This window comes from Mercenaria mercenaria, chromosome 3 (assembly GCF_021730395.1).
Source record: "Mercenaria mercenaria strain notata chromosome 3, MADL_Memer_1, whole genome shotgun sequence".
Lineage (NCBI taxonomy): Eukaryota > Metazoa > Mollusca > Bivalvia > Venerida > Veneridae > Mercenaria > Mercenaria mercenaria.
The window spans coordinates 48,469,794-48,492,032 of record NC_069363.1 but is presented as its reverse complement, the minus strand read 5'-3'; the positions used below and the strand labels follow the sequence as shown (position 1 = coordinate 48,492,032).

Here is a 22,239-nt window from a genome sequence, read left to right as displayed (position 1 = left end):
TTAATGTACATGTAAGTGTGGATAACTATTCTTTTAATTCAAGCGGCATCATTATTTAAATATTTACATTCACTCTATATTTCTTTTTTGGAAAGAAAACAGCGTTTATTTTCATATAAGCAGCATTGTATTGATATCAAGGATGACACTTTCCGCGAGATTGCAAGCTCAATCTGGCGTCATTTACAAATAAAACATGAACAAGATAGCGTCTTTCGGATCTTTTTTTTCAAAATGTGACGGCAGAATTTTAAAATAAAAAACTTATTTATAATGATCTGCTACATGTCTGACTTACTTAATATCCATTAGCAGTAAGACAATTTAATATTCACTTAGGTATGATCAGCTTAAAACACTCTCAAACTATTTTTGGAGGCGAGTTGAAAAAGAGACGACGATACTGGAACAGTCAAGCTGGCTGCCTACTGATTATTAAAATACTGGCTCTGGTTCTGAGCACCAGCACCGCGGATTTAGCTCCGACTCTTTGTACATCTTGCGCACAAACGACATTATTTGTTTTGTGTCAACGAAATCAATATTCAATTTGGCAAGTGTCGATTTTTGTTTATTATAGTTCGACCCTTTTCCACCACTTTTACTAGTCATAACGTAAAGTAATCAAAGCACTGAAGTACTGATGGGCGATTTTCTGGTCAGTCTGAGGGAAATTTTGGGTTCGAACGCCGCTACCAACCGGACTGTTAATGATTATGGTCTAGTCCCGTTCCTTCCCTTATACTATGGTTAGGAAAATTGACGGATCCGTAATAGGGAAGCGATCCTAACGATTTTCGTCGCTTCGGGGTCGATCCCTCTTAGTTTACATGCGAATGAGATATATACCATCGATTTAAAAAATGTGTACTTCCGGCACGTGCACAGAGCGTCTGACTTAGGATTTTTTTTGGAAGAATACGTTTCTTCCTTGTGCCTAATAAGCGTCCACATAACTTGTCCGAATCACAACGTCTTGCACATCAGTACAAATATGGGCTCCTTTTTGAAGAGTATTCACTTCCTACCATAAATCTACTTTGACTAATTTTTAGGAGGGCGTAGGTTCAAGTACACTAGGACCAAACCTTTTTATCTTTATATTTTTTTTCTAGCTGCTTATTACAAAACTTATTATTAATTTATTGTACAAAAGCGGAATCTTTTCATTTGATAAGCCATTTCTTGCTTTTTGAAGTGAAATTTACTTGTGATACAGAAGGGTGAAGACTTAGACATCTTTGAAAATATTGAGTTACGTGTGGTAAAAGTTCTTTATGTTGCATTTATTCTTTAGTTTATACATTGTGGAAGAAATGTAGGTAGGTTTTACCTCTGCCCTATGGTTATTTTTAACGCAGAGAGAAAGGTCATAATTTTTCAGTGTTGGAGCTTAATTTCTGTCCGATTCAATCCTTTTACTTGAGGCTCCACAGAAAAAAAATGTTATCGACAGTTTTATTTTATGTTTTATAATTGTTACGCAATACATTGAGGCTTCTTTTACCAAAATTATTGGTAAAATGAATTCTCTGCGATCGTTTTGTGCAGTGGTTATCACTTTGAAATTTGTCTCTGAGTTTGAAAAAATAACATAACTTATACAAAAGTTAAAAAGTAAACGACACAATAAAAGTTGTTTAAAAATTGCAACGCAGTGCGAAACGATGTTAGCTTTAAGACTGTATCAAGTTAATGCAGTTTTTAAACATTACAATTACGGGTCCACTACCTTAATATAACCTGAAATACTGTTGAAAACGGGTGTTTAAACAAAAATCGCTTACACTCTGAAGCATATTGGAGTCAAAGCACTTTTTTTACAATATTACTTTCAGCATTCGTCAGAATGTTTCTAAAACGTAGTTTCTATTGTAAGTGTAAACATTATTTCTGTAGCAAAATATAACATGTACGCTGTTTCGGTATACAATGCGTAGAATGTGGCCATTTGTTTCTTCTCACGTTACTGTGGTTAATTCCACGCAGCGCTTACCTCCCCTAGAACCTATAGCAACTGATCTTGAAGAATTGATTTTTAAAACTTATGCTTCCCTTTTATATTATACCTATTTTGTGCTCATTATTTATTGTATTATATGCAAAATCATACCTAGTAAAAGTAATTTACTTTTATTAAACATATAATTAACAATGCACAGCATAATTCATATCGAAGTTTGTTATGAATGATACTGTATTCGGAACCAGTGTTTGTTTGATGAGCTATTTATAGACCGAGGTCATAAGCTATAACAAAGTGGTTTCCTTTAAACAACATAAACAATATCTAAGTGTTTCGGTAAAAAATTAATTAGATATATTGTATATGTTTTTGTTAAATACGTTTTACATTTCGCATTATTTATTAGCTTTATCTCTGCATAGTACACAGTGTCTGTATTATGTCTTATCAAAGACGAAAAAGTTCCATTCATATGGATATTTCATTCATAGGTGGCGAATTAATTAACCTTCATTATCTAATATTTTCTAATGTTATCTGAAAGGATAACAGAGAGCTGTATGACATAACCATTTACAGAATCACGTAGAAATTGTAGTATTCTATGTATTTTGAACAGCTATACATATTTATATGCCATACATCTCATTACTGTTCTGTGGAAATGTTAGGACTATTTCGGGGGCGATTGTTTACTGGTTGCTTATAGGCAGATCGTATTAAGAGAATCTGAAACGTATTGTTCACTCTGGGGCTTATCGCCCCAAAAACGCTTCCTTTATAAATTGGCATACATACAGCTAAGATAAGAGTATGTTTTGAGTGGAACTACATTGCTAGTATATTCGACAGATCCTTAAAAGTTACGTTATATGATAAGTTTCGAAAATAATTGCCATCTTGGCTTAACCTCTACTCGTATAGTTCACATTCACTAGAAATATGTGTTGATGATTCCAAAACTTTCAGGGGCATTTAATGGATTTTTTTGTATAATTAAATGGACATTTTTCACGTTGGTAAAGATATATAAAACCTTTGTATTTTCAGCGGTTTAAGGAAAACAATTTTATGTAAACACTTCAGTATCGTTCGTCAATACGCTGAAACAAACAAATGTCATCTACTTTTTCTTGATACTTTCGAAGTGTTTATATAGTTTGTATTGTTCCTGTTTACTATACTTGGCACATTTTTTTTGTTTTATTCGTACATAATTACTCTGAAAGCCTTAATAACAAAAACTAACGCTCAACAATTATGAATATCAGTAATAATAGTTATAATTGTAGTAATAATGATGACAACGACGACGACGACGACGAAGATGATGATGATGATGATGATGATTATGTTGATTATTATGTTGATGATGATGATGATTAGTGCAACAGGAGAAACTATTGCGGTGTTGATGGTGACGATGATTTATATTATAATATGAACATAATCACGACAATCAGGGTTATATTAATGATAATGAAAATAAGAAAATGATAACATTAGAATACAAGTTGTTACATATTTTGCCACATGTTGTTAAATTTGACTATCGGTATTTTGCACCTAAACATTTGCAAGTTCTGTTACCTATGATGTCGGTCTGTTACAGTGGTTGCCGATCGCCATTTTTGTTGCCAGATTAGGCCTTTGATACAATGTAGCCACGATGCTGCATATATTATTCTATCATATTTTTGTAGGACATGAAACTATACGATGAAGCGTATCCAGTAGCAAGATTTCAAGGACAGAAATAGAAAACAAACTTGAAGAATGTCAACGGTAAAGTCATTTGTATGTTTACATGTTTTCATAATATGCACAAATATATATATTTTAGTTCAGACTTATCATGGTCGGTTAAAATTATTGAGAACACCGGTTAAGCCAATCTTTAGAATGACAAAAATATGAAGTTAATTTCATTGATAAAACCTTAAATATCCTAAACAAACTCAATTGTAGTAGGTAAATAAAGATTTTGCTTATTATTTGAAGCATTTGATCATAGTTAGAAAACAAGATACGCTTGATAAACAAGCTGTTGAATTTTTTTTTCGATACTTTATACAGTGCTTTGATGACATTACAAGGGGCCATGAACTTTATCTGAGACATCTGTTACTTTTGGGACAAGCTGCACCATTGGCTTTGAAGGCAGTTATAGAAAGAGAAGTCAGAAAACGCGGGGAATCTCTTGCTCAGCTTATTGGCAAGAAGAAGGATACTTTCAATGTTAATTATAGAAAACAGTTTCTTCAGCTGTTTCAAGACGATGAAGTCAAGACAAACACTGATTCGTGGGACACATCCTTGCTTTGTGTTGTAACATTTGTCCTATTCAAATCCTATTTGACCAGTACAGCGCTTCAAGCAGTAACATGCGTTAGTGACCAGAGGAAGGATCTGGATAATTATGCTCATTCTGCTTCACTGAATTTCAAAACTTTCGAGACAAAATGGGTTCCGTTGAATTCTGCAATGCTTGAGCTGATCAAAGATATTGATGACGAGGCAAAATTTGAGTGCAAACGAATGATTCATTCCTTTAAATCAGAATCTATCAAAGTTAACATAGAACTTATAAACAAAATGAAACAGATAAATGATGTCAATCTGCATGTTCAAATGGCAATACAAGACAAAGTCGCCCCAAATATTCATGGAGAGGCCGGCAATTGTGACCAAAACGAGCCAGTAGAACTGCAAAAAGGTTTGTTTCCGTTCAATTTTGTTGAATGCAACGCCGATATAGATTATATTATTATTATATTATTATACAATTATTTTAGTATCAGTGTATAATTTGAATAAGTTTTTTTAAACTGGTACAAAATTAATACGCTTCTAAAGTGTGATATGAAAATGTTTTCCATTTAAAATAATAAAGCTTACGTTTTATCTTGATAGTGTTACCAGGGCAGACAATATACTACTTAATTATATATTCGGGGTTTTCTCATGTTTTGTAACATTTTACAGGAAACATATAAAATCAAAATGACATTTAAATTATATATTTATTATCTAGTTTAGATTCATGAAATGCTTAACAGAATATCGACAAACCATCTGTAGTGATAAGAGGAAATTCTTGAAAGTTATAAACAAATTTGTACCAAAATACAATATTACTTCTTTACAATTTTAAAGAAGTTTCATAAAAAATGTCACTTACTTTAAATAATTTCCTCTACAACATTTATCTAAAAATCAATGAAATATTTAGACAATCATTTAGATAAAACAACAGTTTGTGCCCTTTTTGGAGTGAATTGAGCAAATAGATGTTGCACTGATATATTTCATTCATGTATATTATTATTTATTTTTTATTTAAGTTACAAAAATGATGGGAAATTATAGGTATTATTAATGTTACCAACCGCATCATTAAGATTGTTATTGGATCGTTATCTAAAAAATATAATTATGAAGTTGTAACACAAATCGAGCGAAACGATTAAAGATATTAAAGATTTACATATATCTATAAAAGAAGAAACTTATTTAGAATATATGAATTGTGTAATTAAGTCTTAGCTTTGTATCTACTTGTATTTAAAAATTGTTTAGCAAAACATCATATAGTACTTTCAAATAGGCTGTTTAACATTGTTCTTTACAAAACGGCGATATATTCGGATGAGCACGTATTGAAAACAAACATATTTTTCGACCCGATAGGCGTGCCCATTATGGTTCTCGTATGGGTACCAGTCCAGATATATCCTAAATAGTACCGGGCGATAATATTTAATTCGACACATATTTTTTCTCATTTAAAAGATAATCAATACAGATAGACAAGATTTCATCTATAAATGGAGATTCATACCAAAGTTAATGCATCGTAAAATATAGTAGCTTTTATAACGGAAATATATTGGATGGTCACGTGTTACAAATGCAAATCGCTGATGGGAAGAAAAACAGTTATAGAATAAGTTTTATATTTGATTAAATGCGATAAAATTAAGCTAGTACTTTACATACTTAAAACATTTAAATGCTAAATAAAGGCAATGCCAAATTGATTTCATAGAACGACTTCATCAGAAATTTCATTTTTGAGAATTAAATAAAATTAATCAGCTCGCATTTAAAGAAGTGTCTTGTCCACCAAATTGAAAATAGGGTAATATGAGATTGGTAGGTCCTAAACGCATTTACATCCCTCCATCCCAACCCCATGTTTTGTTTATGTAAGTTACTGACCGGTCTAAGGCGGTGCCCCTATTTTTGACTTTTACACATACTTTGAACATTTTGAACCTCGCAAGTCAAACGATCAATCATCTTGAGTTAATGCTGGCAAGTTTCAAATCTGTCCGTTCTTCCAAATCGACGGTCTGGCCCTCCAAAGTGACATCGGTATGGACACGTATGATAATCTTTATGGACGATACCTTTTTAAATGGTGTCCATCACGCTGTGGGGTCAAAATATAGGATATCGTTTGAAACAGAGGAAACTTTGCAGGAAAAATAACGAGTCTAGCTGTTAATACGGCTTTAAGACCTGGATGAACATAGAATTATTTGCATTATGCATTGTTTATATGTACGTGTAAGAAAGGACAATATTCAATGCCGAACGAATCTGAAACACGGTGATAATGTCTGTCAGTTACCCGCAAATAGAAACAGATGTCTTAAAGTTAGTATATTCCTAATATTTTAATATACTAGTAAGTCTGTTTGAAAATTATTGGTGGCCTCTAGCCGATACAAGATGTATGATAATGACTAATTTTATCGAAAGGTATCTCAGCTACTATGTGTAGCCATAAAACGATGGTGAAGTGTGCCGGAATGCATTTTAGGCCAAACACCGCGTGATATTCAGATTTATAAAAATGATTTAGCGTATTATACGAGGGTCCTGCAAAACGTTCTATCATTGGGTTCGGTTTTGTTAAGTGCTACGTTTTATCAAAATTATTTTTATTACAAACCTTCAAAGTATTCTCCTTTTACCTAAACACATTTTTGTAACCTTTTTACCGAATCCTGAAAAGCAGATAAATAGTCTTCTTTTTGTAACTGTTTGAGACACTGATAATGGGCGGTGCCAACTTCTGGACTGAATATTTCTTTCCAGAAAGCTTTAAGCCTTGGAAATAAAAACGTTTTAGGGACTCAAGTCAGGTGAATAAGGCGGATGGTTTACAACTTCGGAAGCCGAAAAGGACTCGCTCTTGTATTAGGAGGCAATGTCGTTTATTAGTGCATCCAGGTTTCGTCACCTGTTAGCAAGTTAGAAATAACCCGACTATCACAGCCTTTGTATGTTTTCAAAAGTTCCCGGGCACATATAAGGCGTTGTTTCTTTTGCTCCTCAGTGAGCAAATGAGGTACCCACCTAGCGCAAACCTTTCCGGTCCAAACGCTCGTTTGCACACTGCCTTCTGATATGCTAGTACAACAGGCTATATCTTCCACCGACCATCGCGCATCCTGTTCGACCACAGCTTTTACAGCAGCGGTGTTTGCCTTGGTAACAGAGGTTTTAGGCCTACCAGAACGGATATCATCTTCGACATTTCCCAGCCTTAAAAGCTTTAACCAACCTAAAACCTGTGCGCATAGAAATGAACTGAGGTCCATATATCCTTTCGACTGTCGCTATCATATACTTTCGCCATTCTCCATTATCGCTACTGTTTTGCTGAAGGGTTACTAGAGACGACTTTTTCGTACCAGAAAAAAGTTCCCTAGGTGAAAATCAGTTTATCTCGCAATTGAACATAGAACAAAATCCCTAAAATATACTACATTTTTACGCTGTAGTAACTGTTATATGAAACAGTCGATACAGTATGGTAGTCATCTATGTTAAAGACATAAATTTACAATGTTTATGCTTGTTGTTTTTTTTGTTGTTGTTTTTTTGTGTGTTTTTTTGTTAAATGCAACAGATAAATATGGTACTTATAAGCGAATTAACCGTAGTGCCGAAGTGTAAGTGATCGATGTATATTCTACAAAACTCATCAGTAGCAGATCTGCTGTTTTCAGAATCTAAGAATGCCGAAGCCGCATAATGCAGACATAGTAACATAGCGAAGATTGCCATAGCACAGAAATGAGTAATTAATTGATTATCTAAAAATGAGTTTGTGTTCTATCAAAACGAACAAGCGCTAAAACTAATTTATATTTCTGAGGAATGCTCATCCCTTATTTGCTTGAAATGCATCGTCTTATTTACAGTTAGCGACAACAATAATTTCAGTACATTAATGGACACAATGTGATTCATGTTCTTTTCAAAAGTATATGACACCTGTGATTATATTGCGCAATATAATTCAATATATCATGTAAATAATTCAAATGAATAAATAAGATCACTGTATACGAATATGGTAGCAATATTAGTGAAAGTTTACACTTCACAGTAAATTCTGTAAAAAAAGAAGAAAAACAAACAAAAACCTATAAATTCAAGAAAAATCTAAAAATTCCTGGTAGTCCAGCGCTGTACGATGTTGGTAATCAGGGCCCGCATTATCTTGATACGTTTTAGGCATCTGTGGTAGACCTACGGTATACAATAGAGGTAATAGCACCCCCACACCACACCCCCATTTTTATGGTACACATTAGGCTGCTATGGTTGCCGAAAGGATGTAACACAAAATTCATGAAATGTCTGCTTTGAGTCTATATCAAGCCTAATGCGGCATTTGATATAGATAAAATCAGTCTTTTCGTATATTTTACATTGTGACAAGTAAATTGGTCAGTGTTTATGACTGCATGTATTTCAGTTTGAAATAACTCATTTGCAAAGCAGTTTGCACGAAATAAACGGATATATAGACCGGTTAAAAGACTGAAATGTTACTGCTTTGTGTGACACGATAACAGAGATTTGATCATATATGCAAATTTGAACCAGTACGAATATGTAGTATAATAATAATTATTTTTATATAGATAATTATTATTTTTTTATTACAATGTATTATTATTGTTATATTACAGATAAAAATATAAAAATATATAGCAATAAAATAGAAAATACTAATGATAATAAAACTAGGTATAGTGAAAACTCAATGAGATCTTTGTGTTGACAAACAATGTTTTATAATATCATAATTGTGATGAAAAAGGTCATACCGATGAAGGTAATCTTTCCATTACATGTATATTTATATAGAAATCTTACAAAAAGAATGCGAAAATATTTTTTATATACAGGCAATCACCATTATTGGAATATATTACTGGATGAAACCAAATTATTGTGTTCTATATATACTGAATTTTTGAAGTGTGTTGTTGTAATTGGTGGATAATCAATGTAGCCAAATACGACTTACCAATAACTTATAATGGTTGATGTGGTTGATGACCAGTGGCAAACCGTCAGATTACTGATTTGTTGGACGTTGTATGTCTAACTGCCTGGAATGCTCCACTGGAAATCACCCCTTTCGGCTTCCGGTTGGGCTACCCTCACGTTGACCGGGCCAGACCGTACACAGGTACTACACTCCTCCCCGTCCAATAGGTAGAGGTAGTCATAGACCATGGGAGTTAACCATGGTCTCTTGCTCTCATAAATATGAGAGATTCCTGGGTAAAACCAGTACTAGTATTATGGCACTTCAGTCACAATACCACAGCTACCGGTGACCATGGATCTTCACACCCAAAGTGTACCTGGGCTAGCCCCTATGGCTTAAGCGGACTCATCACCGTACATTGAGACTGGAGGGAGCTTCTCAATGTACAGTCTTTGTGCATTAGCACTTGCCAACTTGAGGAGGTCATCTCAAAATTGGCCTCTGTACAGCCCATTTTTCAGCAGGTTCTGTTCGATCAATACTGATCTCCCCCAATCCTGCTACTTCCGAAAATTCAAGAACTTTCGCCAGCTTACTGAACGCTTTTTCGGTAAGCGCCTTCCGGGGGTGGAGTCCCACGACCGACACGACATCCTGATCAGACCATGCTTTAATACCCTCCTGTGTAGGGTAAGTCTCAGGGTCACAAAATAAAACCCAACAACTCCCATGAGGTGAACCTCATGAGACTCTAGTGGGTTAAGATCACTCATCTCCTTCACAGATGGGTTGGTCATCCCCCACGCCTTCATAGTCCTTTCAAGGTGACAGTGACTATCAAAAGAGGTTCAGTTGATCATCCTTGGACAGCTGAAACAAGTGTCCAAGTTTCTGAACCTGGTGTCGCTCCTGCATCGACACCATTGGCAATAGAAAACGCCAGTGCACCAAGGCCGTGACATCATTACACTCCGGTCTTAATTTCACGCCCTGGGAACTGACATCCTCAAAGTCACACCTAAATCAACCATTGCCTGCACTGTGGAGGCTTCTGACTGCTCAACAGAGGATAGTGGGCTCCACGATTCAAGATAGACCATGCTAAACAGAACGGCCTTAAACATGGGATCCTTTCTCCGGACCAGCAGGCTGCTTCCCCTTACCCGGCACAGTAATGACTAGCTGAGGCTTGCCTTGCCCAACAGAAGGTCTTGGTGCCCTCTCTGCCGGACTAAGCAGTCTAGAATCAGGGCCTTGCGGAACCTGCCCTGTTTCAGAAGCACTGTACTGGGTCTTACTCTCGTTTCGCTCGCGCGGACGTGGCTTCACCGAACTAACCGGCTTCCCACTGCCTGAAGGTTGTGTTTGGCTGTTACCTCCCAACATCTTTTCGGCAGTTCCAGAGAAACCGATCGCCTCACTGTCGACATCTTCCCCAACAAGCAACTGTTGCTCTGCCGGAGGAACCAACTCGAGGTTCTCACCAGTCCGTTCAATAGCCGGATCTGTCCCTAATCGAATGTCCCTACTCTGTTCACGTGGGGCATCCTGCATTTATGAATGGGCCCCACACGGCTCACATTCTGGGAATCCACTCACAGGAGTGACAGTGTAGAACGTCTAACTCCCTGGCCGAATCTCTTAACCAGCAGTACCTTTGCTTTCTTTTGGCTTCATGGACCTGGTACAACAGGATTTCAAAATAGAAAAAAATGGAAACATCACAGGTCGTTAACCTGTTCGGTCGCCTACCTGAGGTGATTTTCGCTGCTAATTCTTTTGGGCGTGTTAGCATGCCTATTTTGAGACCTCACTCTTCTATGACAGTCTGGATATTTGTACTGATTTATGTCCAGTGCATCAGAAGCAGTTGTGTTCACACTGGACCCATGGAACCACTCCTTACAGAAATCACACCGGATCATAAATCTACCCTGCCATGGCTTTCGACATAAGCCGTAGACTCGGTTTGCCCTTAGCAGCAGTTATGTCATCTGAATTTTGCTCCTAGTTCATAATCCACCGTGGCTCTTCTCTGTCCTTACACTGTTTTAGCCTATCATGGTTTACTACCAAAACAGCATTTCTAAGTTTAAGGCGGAAGACGAAAGATGATAATTTAGATACTATCACCCCTGGTCCATTCCATGGCGGACAGAGCTTACGACATTCCCCTTCAACACCACAGTATCAAGTAGGTAAACTCTATCACCTACCTCATAGTTCCTTTCAAGTAAACGCAAGTCATATTTGAGCTTCATTCTTTTTGAGTAAGTCTTCATCATTCTTCATATATCATGTGTCTCCCGCAACTTTTGGACCAATTCACCTGAGTAATCACTAGGGATTATTTACCTCCCGACCCAACATTAACTTATTGGCCATCAACCCGGTCATACGGTTCACATATGATCTCAACGCTCCTGCTATCTGTCGCAGGTGCAAATCCCACTGATTTTGTGATTTGCCTATGAAACATCTAACCGCATCCATCAGAGGGCGATTGTACCTTTCTACCTGTCCGTTTGCAGAATGCCTATAATGGGGTAGTCCGTGCCTTTTGTATTTCAAAAACCTTACAGACCTCCGTAAACAGTTTCGATTCAAAGTTTCTGCCCTGATCTGAAAATATCTCAAAGGGCATTCCAAACCTTGTAAAAAAAACGTCCACAGCCGCCCGCACGGTAACTTCTGCGGACTGATTAGAGAGTGGTATACATTCCGACCATTGGTGACTGATCCACCATCATGAGCACATACTCATTGCCCCTAGGAGTGGACCTAGGAAATCAATATGTACTCTCTCCATGGGCGAACCTGCCTAGTACTCAGTCGATCGGCACTTCCCTTGCCGACCGGCTTTTTTATTTTTATTACAGGTTTCACATTGCGACACATAGTGTGGAACGTCCCTTCTTAAACCATACCAGACAAACTTTTCCTCAACCCTTTCCTTAGTGCGTTTCACACCCTGATGCCCCGAAGATGGAAGTCTATGACTGAGTGCTATAGCTTCCTCTTTCAGGCTTTCTGGCATAACAAGACGAATGTCATCTTGTCCTGGGTCATTCTGGTATAAAACACCATCTAACAGAAGAAATTGTTCTTTGTTTAACCAACTGGACTTAGCCGCTGGACTGGCACGAAACAGATCGGACGGTTCCGGATCTGTCCTATCTCGTAACCAATTCAAAACAAACAGCAATTCCTCATCCTGTTTCTGAACATCTCTCAATTATACCACTGAAACCCCCAACTACACAGCCTAATTTTATCCCTCAGAGCTCCTTGATCTGGTACCGAGATTGAACTCTGAAGGCTAGACCCCAGACCTCGTGTAGAGTCAGATGTACCTGTCGCACCCGTAGGCACGGCAAGTCCTTTTAGTTTGTCCTTTCCGGGGGATCTGACCTCAGACTGTGAACTTGGTTGCCCTACAGTAGGCACTGAACCTGAGTGTCCAGAATTGACTTTATCACCGACGCTCTTACCAGCCTCAGTTTGATTTCTGGCATCCTTCCTTGTGGTTACCATGTTGATGCTGGTAACTTCAGTCCCTGATCTGTTGTCAGACACCTCCCAGGGAATGAGTTTCATAGCATCCCTTAACATATCTACCACAATGGGGCTGACTCCCCCAGAGTGGTCTACATCCATACCAGATAAAATTACTTCATCTGGTAGGCTACCTTTCTCAGAAATGCATTCTGCATCTGAGACTTTTATTGCAAGGGCTGGCTTGCCACTCTCACCTTTAGTATTAGTGGCGGTTCCGTTTTGATACCCGTAGACAGTCGTACCCATGCCCTGTTGGTCCCAGGCTTTCCAGATGCTCCGTGGTGGCAAACCACAGAGGTATATTCTGGGTTACCCTTACTTACCAACGGCACTGCGTCGTCTTCTTCTTCGTAAAAGTTTTCCCAACTTTCATGGGCCTTCTTTCAATATTTACATCCGCCACAAGCTAACTGCTCCGGTCGTGTCCCAGCATGGTACTCTTCGCAATGTTCCTCCTCAGCCGGCATTCTAGACAAAGCGTCAGCATTACCATGCTCACGACCTGCCCTGTGCTGCAGCACCATATTATACAGAGGTAGCCCCTCTAGCCATCTCGCCAGTTGATCTTGAGACTCCCGGAACCCCCTTAACCATCTCAAACTTGAGTGGTCAGTCCTTACAATAAACGGTCTACCAAGTAAATAGTGTCCGAACTGCGTGGTTAACCTAACTACTGCAAGCAGCTCCTTTCGATTGACACAATAATTTTTCTGCTCTTTCGTAAGAGCATAACTACCGTATGGAATGACCTTTTCCTTGCCGTCCTGGACCTGAAGTAATTCTGCTCCAATCGAATTATTAGAGGCATTTGTGTCCAGGATGAATTTATCGGTTTCGGTCGGCAAGGCTAATACAGGCGGCTGCGTCAGAGCCTCTTTCAAAGCTTCAAAAGCTTTAGCCTGCTCTTCCCGCCGACACACAAACTGGCGTTTGCCTGTCACAGCATACAGAGGTTCAGCTAACTTCGAAAAGTTCTTAACAAAGTCTCTATGGTAGTTCGCTAAGCCCATGCTTTGCACATGTCGGAACCGGCCATTGCTGGACTACTTCAATGTCAGTCTTAGACATAGCTAAGCTATTGCCACTGACATTTCTCCTCAAGAATTCAATATCTTTCTGAAGAAAGATACATTTCTTAGGCTTCAGTTTCAAACCGTATGTGCAAAACCTCTGCAAGGCCTCTCTCAGATTAACCATGTGGTCTCTGAAACACTTGCCTAACACTACAATATCGTCCAGAAAAGCTAACACGGCTTTCCGTGTTAGGCCTCTGAGGACTAAATTCATAATTCGGGAATTTGTGGCTGGTGATCCACACAGACCGAGCCCCATTCGCACATGCTCAAAAAGACAATATTTCGTTATGAAAACAGTCTTTTTCGGGTCTTCTTTCCTGATGGAAACCTGCCAGTAGGCAGAGTTAGCATCAAGCTTCGGAAACCACACACTCCCTGACAGAGTAACTAAACAATCATCCACTAAGAGCAATGGAAAAACATCTATCTTCGTTTTTTCATTCAAGGACCTATAGTCAATACACCAGCGAACTGTTCCGTCCCATTTCCGGATAAGTACTGGGGCGGACGCCCAGTCAGATATTGACTCCCGGATGACCCCTGTCTTTAACATTTTATTGAGATGGGCCTCTTCCTCACCAGCAAAACAAACAGGCAAGTGTCTCATGCGTTGCTTAACAGGTTCGGCACTACCCATGTCAATAACATGTGCAGTAAAATTACCAAGATCAAACTGATCTTGAGCAAACACATCATGGTACTCAATAAGCAACTGAGCCAACTGCCGCTGTTGCTCCTCATTCAAATGTTCACAAGAATCGGAGTATACTTGCTGAAGGTGGGGTGGGAGAGCATTATCACCCACCGGCCTAGGAGCAGTATCCTTTTGCCACCCCAGATCAGAAATTTGATTAATATTATAGTCCCCATCAACCTTCCCCACTTCAATAATTTCGGACACAGGATAAGCTCACCCTGTCTCAGATCCCTTTGAAATTAACTTATACCTATCAGTGGGGTTAATAACACAAACAACTGGATCAGTGAACCCTTCCCTGACCACCCTAGGCTTCCATACCTTAGACTGGTCCAAAGGCTCAATGACATAATTAGTTTGTTCTGTGTCCAATTTACATATCACATAGGCCACAGAATGAGGCGGAACAACCTTGCGTTTAACCACAGTAACCCTGGACACTGAAACCGTTTATACTATCCACATCAAGAGTTATGTGCATGCCGTCAAAGATTATTATACCCCTACCCATGTCTAAAATCGATTGGCCTTTATCACAGAGAACGTCAAAACCTAACAACGTTTGTTGTTCTAATTGGGCAACATTCACATTCTCAGTATACCATTTCGATCCTATTTTCAACCAGACGGGACAGACAATGTAGCTGGTTATCCATTACTCCCTCCCAGCAGTCGTAAGTTTGACCTCTTTGGCCTTTAGGGGCTTATGCCGCAAAGAGTTAAGACCTTGTCTGAAAAACATTGTGACCTGGGCAGCAGTGTCGGCAGTTGCTTTAACCGGTTGATCCCTAACTTGAATTCCCATGGAAAATTGAGAGGCTGACCTTACCTGGCATACAACACCATGCTCAAGATCAGATTCAACCCCCGCATTACCTTGGTTATTACAAGTGCTATTGCAGTGGTCTTTATGTTCTTCCAGAACCGGAAATTTATCTAGGGTCGGGATGCCACTGCCTTGTCCGACCCTTTGGAGTTTAACCGATCCTGCTGATCCGTCCTTGAATTCGGACAATCCCTGCGGAAATGTCCCTCCTTGCCGAACCCATAACACCGGGGAAGCCCTTTCTTACCTTTAGGTTGTGTTTAACCGCCATAGCTCTTTCAAATTTAAGCTGCAATTGCTTAATTGCCTCCATGACGGTTCTATTATCCGGTGTTCCTCCAGAACTTCCGGACCTTTCACCCACAGCGTAAACGCTTTCTGGTTCACGCTGCTTGGTTTCGCGCTTTGGCTTATCATATATGGCCGAATGTCCCTGCTGGTACTTTCGAACCATTTGTTTAGCCTGTTGGATACTCAGAGGACTAAGCATGAACACATTCTGTCCCGCATCTTTATCCAATAGGCCCTGACAGAAACGTCTTATGACCTGACTGGTCATAAACGAATCTGGCAGACTCTTAAATGCTTTGGCCAGCAAGAGTCAAAAGCCGGTATGCATAGTCATCCAACTACTCACCATCTCTCAGGCAAGCTTGTTGAACTAATGTTGAGCTGCTGCCGGAAGCTCCTGTTTACCAAAACGCGCCTCAAGTTTACTACATAAACTCCTGTATGAGTTCACGTCACGGCTATCATGTATTAATAAATAATAGTCTGTGGCTTTGCCAGTAAGTGCTCAGCACAAGCCGTCAAATTTTTCTACATCTGACCTTCAGCAGGCCTCGGCATATCTGGTAAACTTTAAATCAAAATCTTTCCAGCTGCCCTTACCGTCAAATGTCAGATGCTTTGGCAAGGAACTTATTGACTTCCTTGTCATACTACAGTCAGCACCCTCCCCTAACTCTGGTGATGGCCTAATTGCTTTCGCATTACCATCACCCTCATTAGGGGTACTAGTTTCCCGAAGGTGGAACTTTAATTTCGTCCTCGGTACCGGTACCTTACTCCTGCCCGCCGGTGTTGTAGATACCACCTGTGCACTAAATCCAATAGCAACAGACTTACCTTCTGGATTCTTCTGTTGTAACATCTTCGATAAAAATCAAAAGAATAACAACAACAATGTAGAAATATTTTTTATGATTTCAGTTAAACAATAATCCAAAATATATACCTTTTTAGGATCCTAAAACGTTCACTAAAGGAAACTGCAATGCTAACGCTGTGGATTTCCGATGGCGCATGCGCAGACAACTATCCGCGAGATTCGAATAATTATTTCAATTATTCGACTGAATACACTTAAAATAAAATCTTAAATGTATTAGACCAAGAACGTAATCGCCTAAATACAATTACGCCTGACCTGGTCCGTTATCTCACTCAAATTACAAAGTTTTTAAACTGACAAAATGGCCAAGTCCAAAAGTCAAAATCTGTGCGGTAGCAATTTATTGGTCGACGAAATTGGGCTGTTAATCACTGCTGCCACCAATATTGTAATTGGTGGATAATCAATGTAGCCCAATACTGCTTACCAATAACTTATAATGGTTGATGTGGTTGTTGACCAGTGTCAAAACGTCAGATTAATGATTTGTTGGACGTTGTACGTATAGCTGCCTGGAACGTTCCACAGATAATTTCCGCTTTCGGCTTACGTTTGGGCTATCCTCACGTAGACCGGACCAGACCGTACACAGGCACTACAGTATTTTTCATGCTTTTTTCACATCACTGAAATGCACATTCTGTTTTCAATCTTAGACAATGTTATTTACAATATTCAGAGGGCATTAAAACAAAACTTTTAGATAAGTGAATGTCACATTTTTCCAAAATATCAAATTTGAATTTGTGCACATCTCCAGACAGAACTTGAAAAAAAATATAAAAAACGTTTTTTTCCCTAAAAACATAATGAAATTTGTAACATATTCCTAAAAATGTTTCTTATTATTTTATTATTATATTTGATCAACAAACATTTTGTTTACTGTGATAGCCCCCTTTATGTATCTTTGATGTATCAATTTTTCATATATATAGCAGAACCGTCCATGACTATTTCATAGATCAAAATACAACTAATCTGAATTTTACAGAACACGGTGTATATAAATAAGAAATATTTTTATGCAAAATCTTCGTTATTTCGTGCTTAAATAGAAAATACAGATTTGAAATGAGTACTGCAGACAAATACTACTAACCATAATAGTATAATTTAGAAATAATCAACATCAAATAATTTAACAATAATTTAAGCAATAGCACGATTTTAAAATAACAGACTTAAGGAAGAGTGCCAGACTGTCACAAAAGTACGCCCGTTTAAATATTCAGTTAGGTATAATAAGGGTAATAATGTTGATGTTGTATGCCTTGTTATACCAAAGAAAACGAATCAAGGTATTTGTGAGGTTCCATGTGGGATGAAATTGACAATCGGATCAAAACTGTTTAAATGGGTAAGGCTACATTTGCAAATCTTCGAGTATTTCAAGGGCCATAATCAAAGAGTGCCTGGGGCGATTTGTGTTGATATCGAATTGGCCGAGATACTAAGTATTATGCCCATAAACATTGTCAGCAAATTTGGTGAAGACCGGATGATAACTGTTTGACTTATGGAGCGGACAAGGCTAATTCAAGAGTGCTTGGAACGATTTGGATGGTTATCGTACTTGGCCGAGATATTATGCCCACAAATATTGTCAGCAAGTTTGATGAAGATCGGATGAAAACTGTTCGACTTAGAGAGTGATTTTTGCTTTTGGACGCTGACCGCCCGCCCGCCACTCTTTAGAGACGGGCGTGTAATAAGTAATTACATAAGTTTTTTTCGTGCAATTTAGACCCAGTGCACATTTTCGGTCAAGAGTTAAACTGTTAGAAGAAAGTAAACAGAATTCAAAATATTTTCATAGCTTTGAAAAATCGAGATAAAGCAGGAAGGTTATTAATTCTATAGCTCTATTTTCTTTTTACAGATTTATTCTTTTATAAATAGTTACATACTTCTGATAGTACAAGCTTATTTGTTTGTTTTGGGTTTAAAGCCGTTTTTCAACAGTATTTTAGTCATGTAACGGCGGGCAGTTAACCTAACCAGTGTTCCTGGATTCTGTACCAGTACAAACCTGTTCTCCGCAAGTAACTTCCAATCTCCCCACATGAATTATCAGAGATGGAGGACGGATGATTTCAGATACAATGTCTTTTATCAAATCGTCACGGAGAACATACGCCCCGCCCGGGAATCGAACTCGCGACCCCCCGATCCGTAGACCAACGCTCTCCCTACTGAGCCAAGCAGTGATAAGTGCTAAATATTTCACTAGAAAAATAGACGTTTGTGGGAAAACACAAGAAGAGTACGAGTTCACCTGTGAACAACAAAGAGACAAAATATGGCGCAAAATGAAAACTCTAACGGAAACTCTGTTGAACTTTCAAATCGTCAGTATCAAAGTCAGAAATATGCACTCCCTGGAACTTTTTTACCTATAGTAATACCGGCAATATGAACACCATGGGACAGTGCTCACCTGCGATGGGACAGAATATGGATCAAAATACGGTTCAAACGCCCCCCACACCCCAATACGCCAATGTCACAGCAAAACCAGGTGGATATAGATCCGTTTGCACTAATACTTCAACGTCTTGATCGGGTTGACAATAGATTTGGACAATTAGACGTGATACATGGCATAGACCAAAAATGGTTGCATTTGAAAAGCGCCCGACTGATTTGGAGAATAGTCGGCAGTTCGATTCAAATAGCATTGATGAAATCAACAGAAAACCTTACGCAACGTTTGTAAAAAGATGTGTCGGTAAAATGCTCAGGTGATGAACTGATGATGTAACTCAAATGTGACGACTTAAAAAACAATCTCATGTTCTTCAAGATACCAGAGTCTAGAGAGGAAACACCCGAGGTCTGTAAAACGACAATTTTAGACATCATAGAAACCAAAATGAGAGTTGAAAATGCCAAAGACAGGATACAAGCTGACAGCGCAGAACGTTTGGGTCGTTTCAAGGAAGGCAATACGAGACAGGACTTTTTTAATTTTCAACGGTTTTAATATCACGTGTTGTTGCGTAGTGCGTGTCCGAATCTCAGAGAGACTAGCATAGGTGTTAGTCCACACTATCCCAAGGACAAAGCTGACAATCTGAAAGCGTTGAGCGGCGAGTGCAAACAGGCAAAACGGGACAGGAAAAAAGTTTACTTCCGGTATGATAAACTGTACATTGATGGCGAAGTATTCGTACCTCCGGCCCGGGACTAGGGTCCGCCTGATGGTGGTGTAAATATTCTCTCGTGCAAGGTTGAAGGGCTCACTCGCGCGAAACGGTTTTCAAATGATTTTACATTATTTCTCACCCAGTACCAAATATGTCTCTACGAAACCTGGACATATAAACATACAAATATCGGCCTAAATTGATATAGCAATCCTATACATTCGTTCAGAAAATTCCAAAATCATCGTGCGAAACGTTCTAGTGGTGGGGTTATTATTTAATATATAAAAGATGCTGTACGTAAAGGAGTCAAACTTTTTAAAAACGATTGCAACTGTATTGTATGGTTAAAGCTATCAAAAGATTTGTTTTCAAACTGACAAAGACTGGTACATTGCTGCAACGTATATCCCGCCAGAAGGTCTCCCGTGCATGATAATTTTAGTAAATTGAAGACGAAATAGGGCAGTTTTCACAACAAAGGCAAATACTGTGGATTGGTGACCTAAATAGCAGAATAGGTCACAGATGAGACTATATTGAGAATAAAGGTATAACGGGATTAGATTTTAATGACTTCTTAAACGATTTACCGTCTAGACGTACGTTAATGGCTCACTCGACTAACAAATTCGGAGATTATTTACTGGACATATGCAAATCTAAAAATATTTGTATTATGAATGGTTGTTCGGGTTGTAATGGGGATAACGGTAATTTCACATGTTTCACACACAATAGAGAGAGAGTTTAATAGACTACGTACTTACATCCTACGGCATTTTCAAGTTTTTACGTTATTGTAACGTCCGCAACTATACAGAATATTCTAACCATTTACCTGCTTCATTTGAAATTACAATCAGCAAGTGTAAATGTAACAAAAGTCACAGAAGAGAAAGTTTTAAAAATGGAACGAAAGTAAAAAAAATGCGTTTTTAAACCATTTGTCATCAAATATAGATGGTATTATAGAAAGCCTACAGAAAAGTTCTGACATTGAGAATGCAGTTTCCTGTTTCTCTGAGTATATCGTTTTAACAGCAGAAAAATACTTTAAAAAGACTGTAAATAATGCATGTCCCACATTGGTCGATAATAAAATCTCGGGCCGTAAACAGTGCTTTAATCGTGAATGTGAAAAAACGTCTCATAAACATCCAGGCTCTAGTACAATATACGTGGGATCGCAGTGCTGGCAGATTTGTTCTGATCAAACGATGCAAAAAAACTATAAATACTGTGTTCGAAAAGCAAGAAAACAATTCAATGTAGATAAAGGAAAAGAAAAACACGAGCTAACTTAAAGGCGAAAAAAGTCCCAGGGATTTTTTGGGGAAAAAAAACGAACCCGACAAACAACTGATGAAAGCATTTCTCTAGATGACTTTTTGTCCCACTTTCAGTCGCTTGTTCAGACCCAGGATAATGAGTTTAATGACGAGGTTGATATGTTTTTAGATAATTTTGACACTGAAACCGATCGAGAACCCATGTACGAAGAGTTAGATGTTCCAGTAACGGAAACGGAAATTAGAAATGCTGTAAAAAGCCACGGGCCTTGATAACCAATTAAATGAGTATTTTGTAGAAGATTCCGATGTGCTCATTAAACCACTAATCGTACTTTTTAACAGGATACTAAACACTAGAATATTTCCACGTGGAAGGTTGAAGGGCGTAATAGTTCCGGTTCTTAAAGAGCAACCATCGAGTGACGTAAATAATTATCGCGGAATTACTTTGATTAGATGATTGGGGAAATTATTTACAAATGTATTGAATGAAAGGTTAAAGTCATGGACACGAAAATACGAAAAATTGTCGGATGCCCAGTTTGGCTTCCAAGCTGGTCACAGCATAGCGGATGCTACATTTATATATTTTATTGTTGTTGTACGATTTAACGTCGCACCGACACAAGATAAGTCATATGGCGACTTTTCAGCTTTAATGGTGGAGGAAGACCCCAGGTAACCCTCCATGCATTAGTTCATCACGAGCGGGCACCTGGGTAGAACCACCGACCTTCCGTAAGCCAGCTGGATGGCTTTCTCACATGAAGAATTCAACGCCCCGAGTGAGGCTCGAACCCACATTCGATGAGGGACATATATTTATATTACATAATATTATAAAAACATATCTAGATCAAAGTAAAAGAGTTTACGCGGCATTTGTCGATTATCGGAAGTGTTCTGATCTTTTATACAGAAATGGCCTCTGGTATAAGCTAATGCGTGAAGGAATCGACGGAAAGGTGTTGAAATTATTAAGATCCAGATATAATGAGGTAAAATCGTGCGTGAGACACAATACGTTGTCAGAGTTTTTCAACTACGACGTCGGATTATTTCAGGGAGATAACCTCCCCGATTTTGTTTTGTGACTTTTGCTTACAGCAAAATATATTCTCGGGATTAACATTAGACCAGTTGTTAAAATACCTTATTATGTTCGCAGATGATTGCGTATTGCAAGGCGAAACAG

At 38.4% G+C, this 22,239-nt stretch overlaps 2 protein-coding genes across 3 annotated transcripts in view; one reads left to right on the top strand and one right to left on the bottom strand.

The window, feature by feature from the left end:
• Window positions 1-22,239, bottom strand: part of LOC123524838 (uncharacterized) — a 474,072-nt gene that overhangs the window by 317,840 nt on the left and 133,993 nt on the right. The gene's annotated exons all lie outside the window — the stretch shown is intronic.
• Window positions 3,695-10,228, top strand: LOC128555888 (uncharacterized). The gene is made up of 4 exons (XM_053539686.1): window positions 3,695-3,751; window positions 4,043-4,682; window positions 5,311-5,335; window positions 10,054-10,228. The coding sequence occupies exons 1-4, from the start codon at window positions 3,743-3,745 to the stop codon at window positions 10,226-10,228; spliced, it is 849 nt and encodes a 282-aa protein (XP_053395661.1). The 5' UTR covers window positions 3,695-3,742.

What these genes read in the sequence shown, in the direction of transcription:
- LOC128555888 (XM_053539686.1), top strand. An exon ending in GCCAGTAGAACTGCAAAAAG is followed by an intron (nt 4,683 to 5,310) that starts GTTTGTTTCCGT and finishes TTTTTATTTAAG; the next exon opens with TTACAAAAATGATGGGAAAT. An exon ending in AAAATGATGGGAAATTATAG is followed by an intron (nt 5,336 to 10,053) that starts GTATTATTAATG and finishes TCTCCTTCACAG; the next exon opens with ATGGGTTGGTCATCCCCCAC.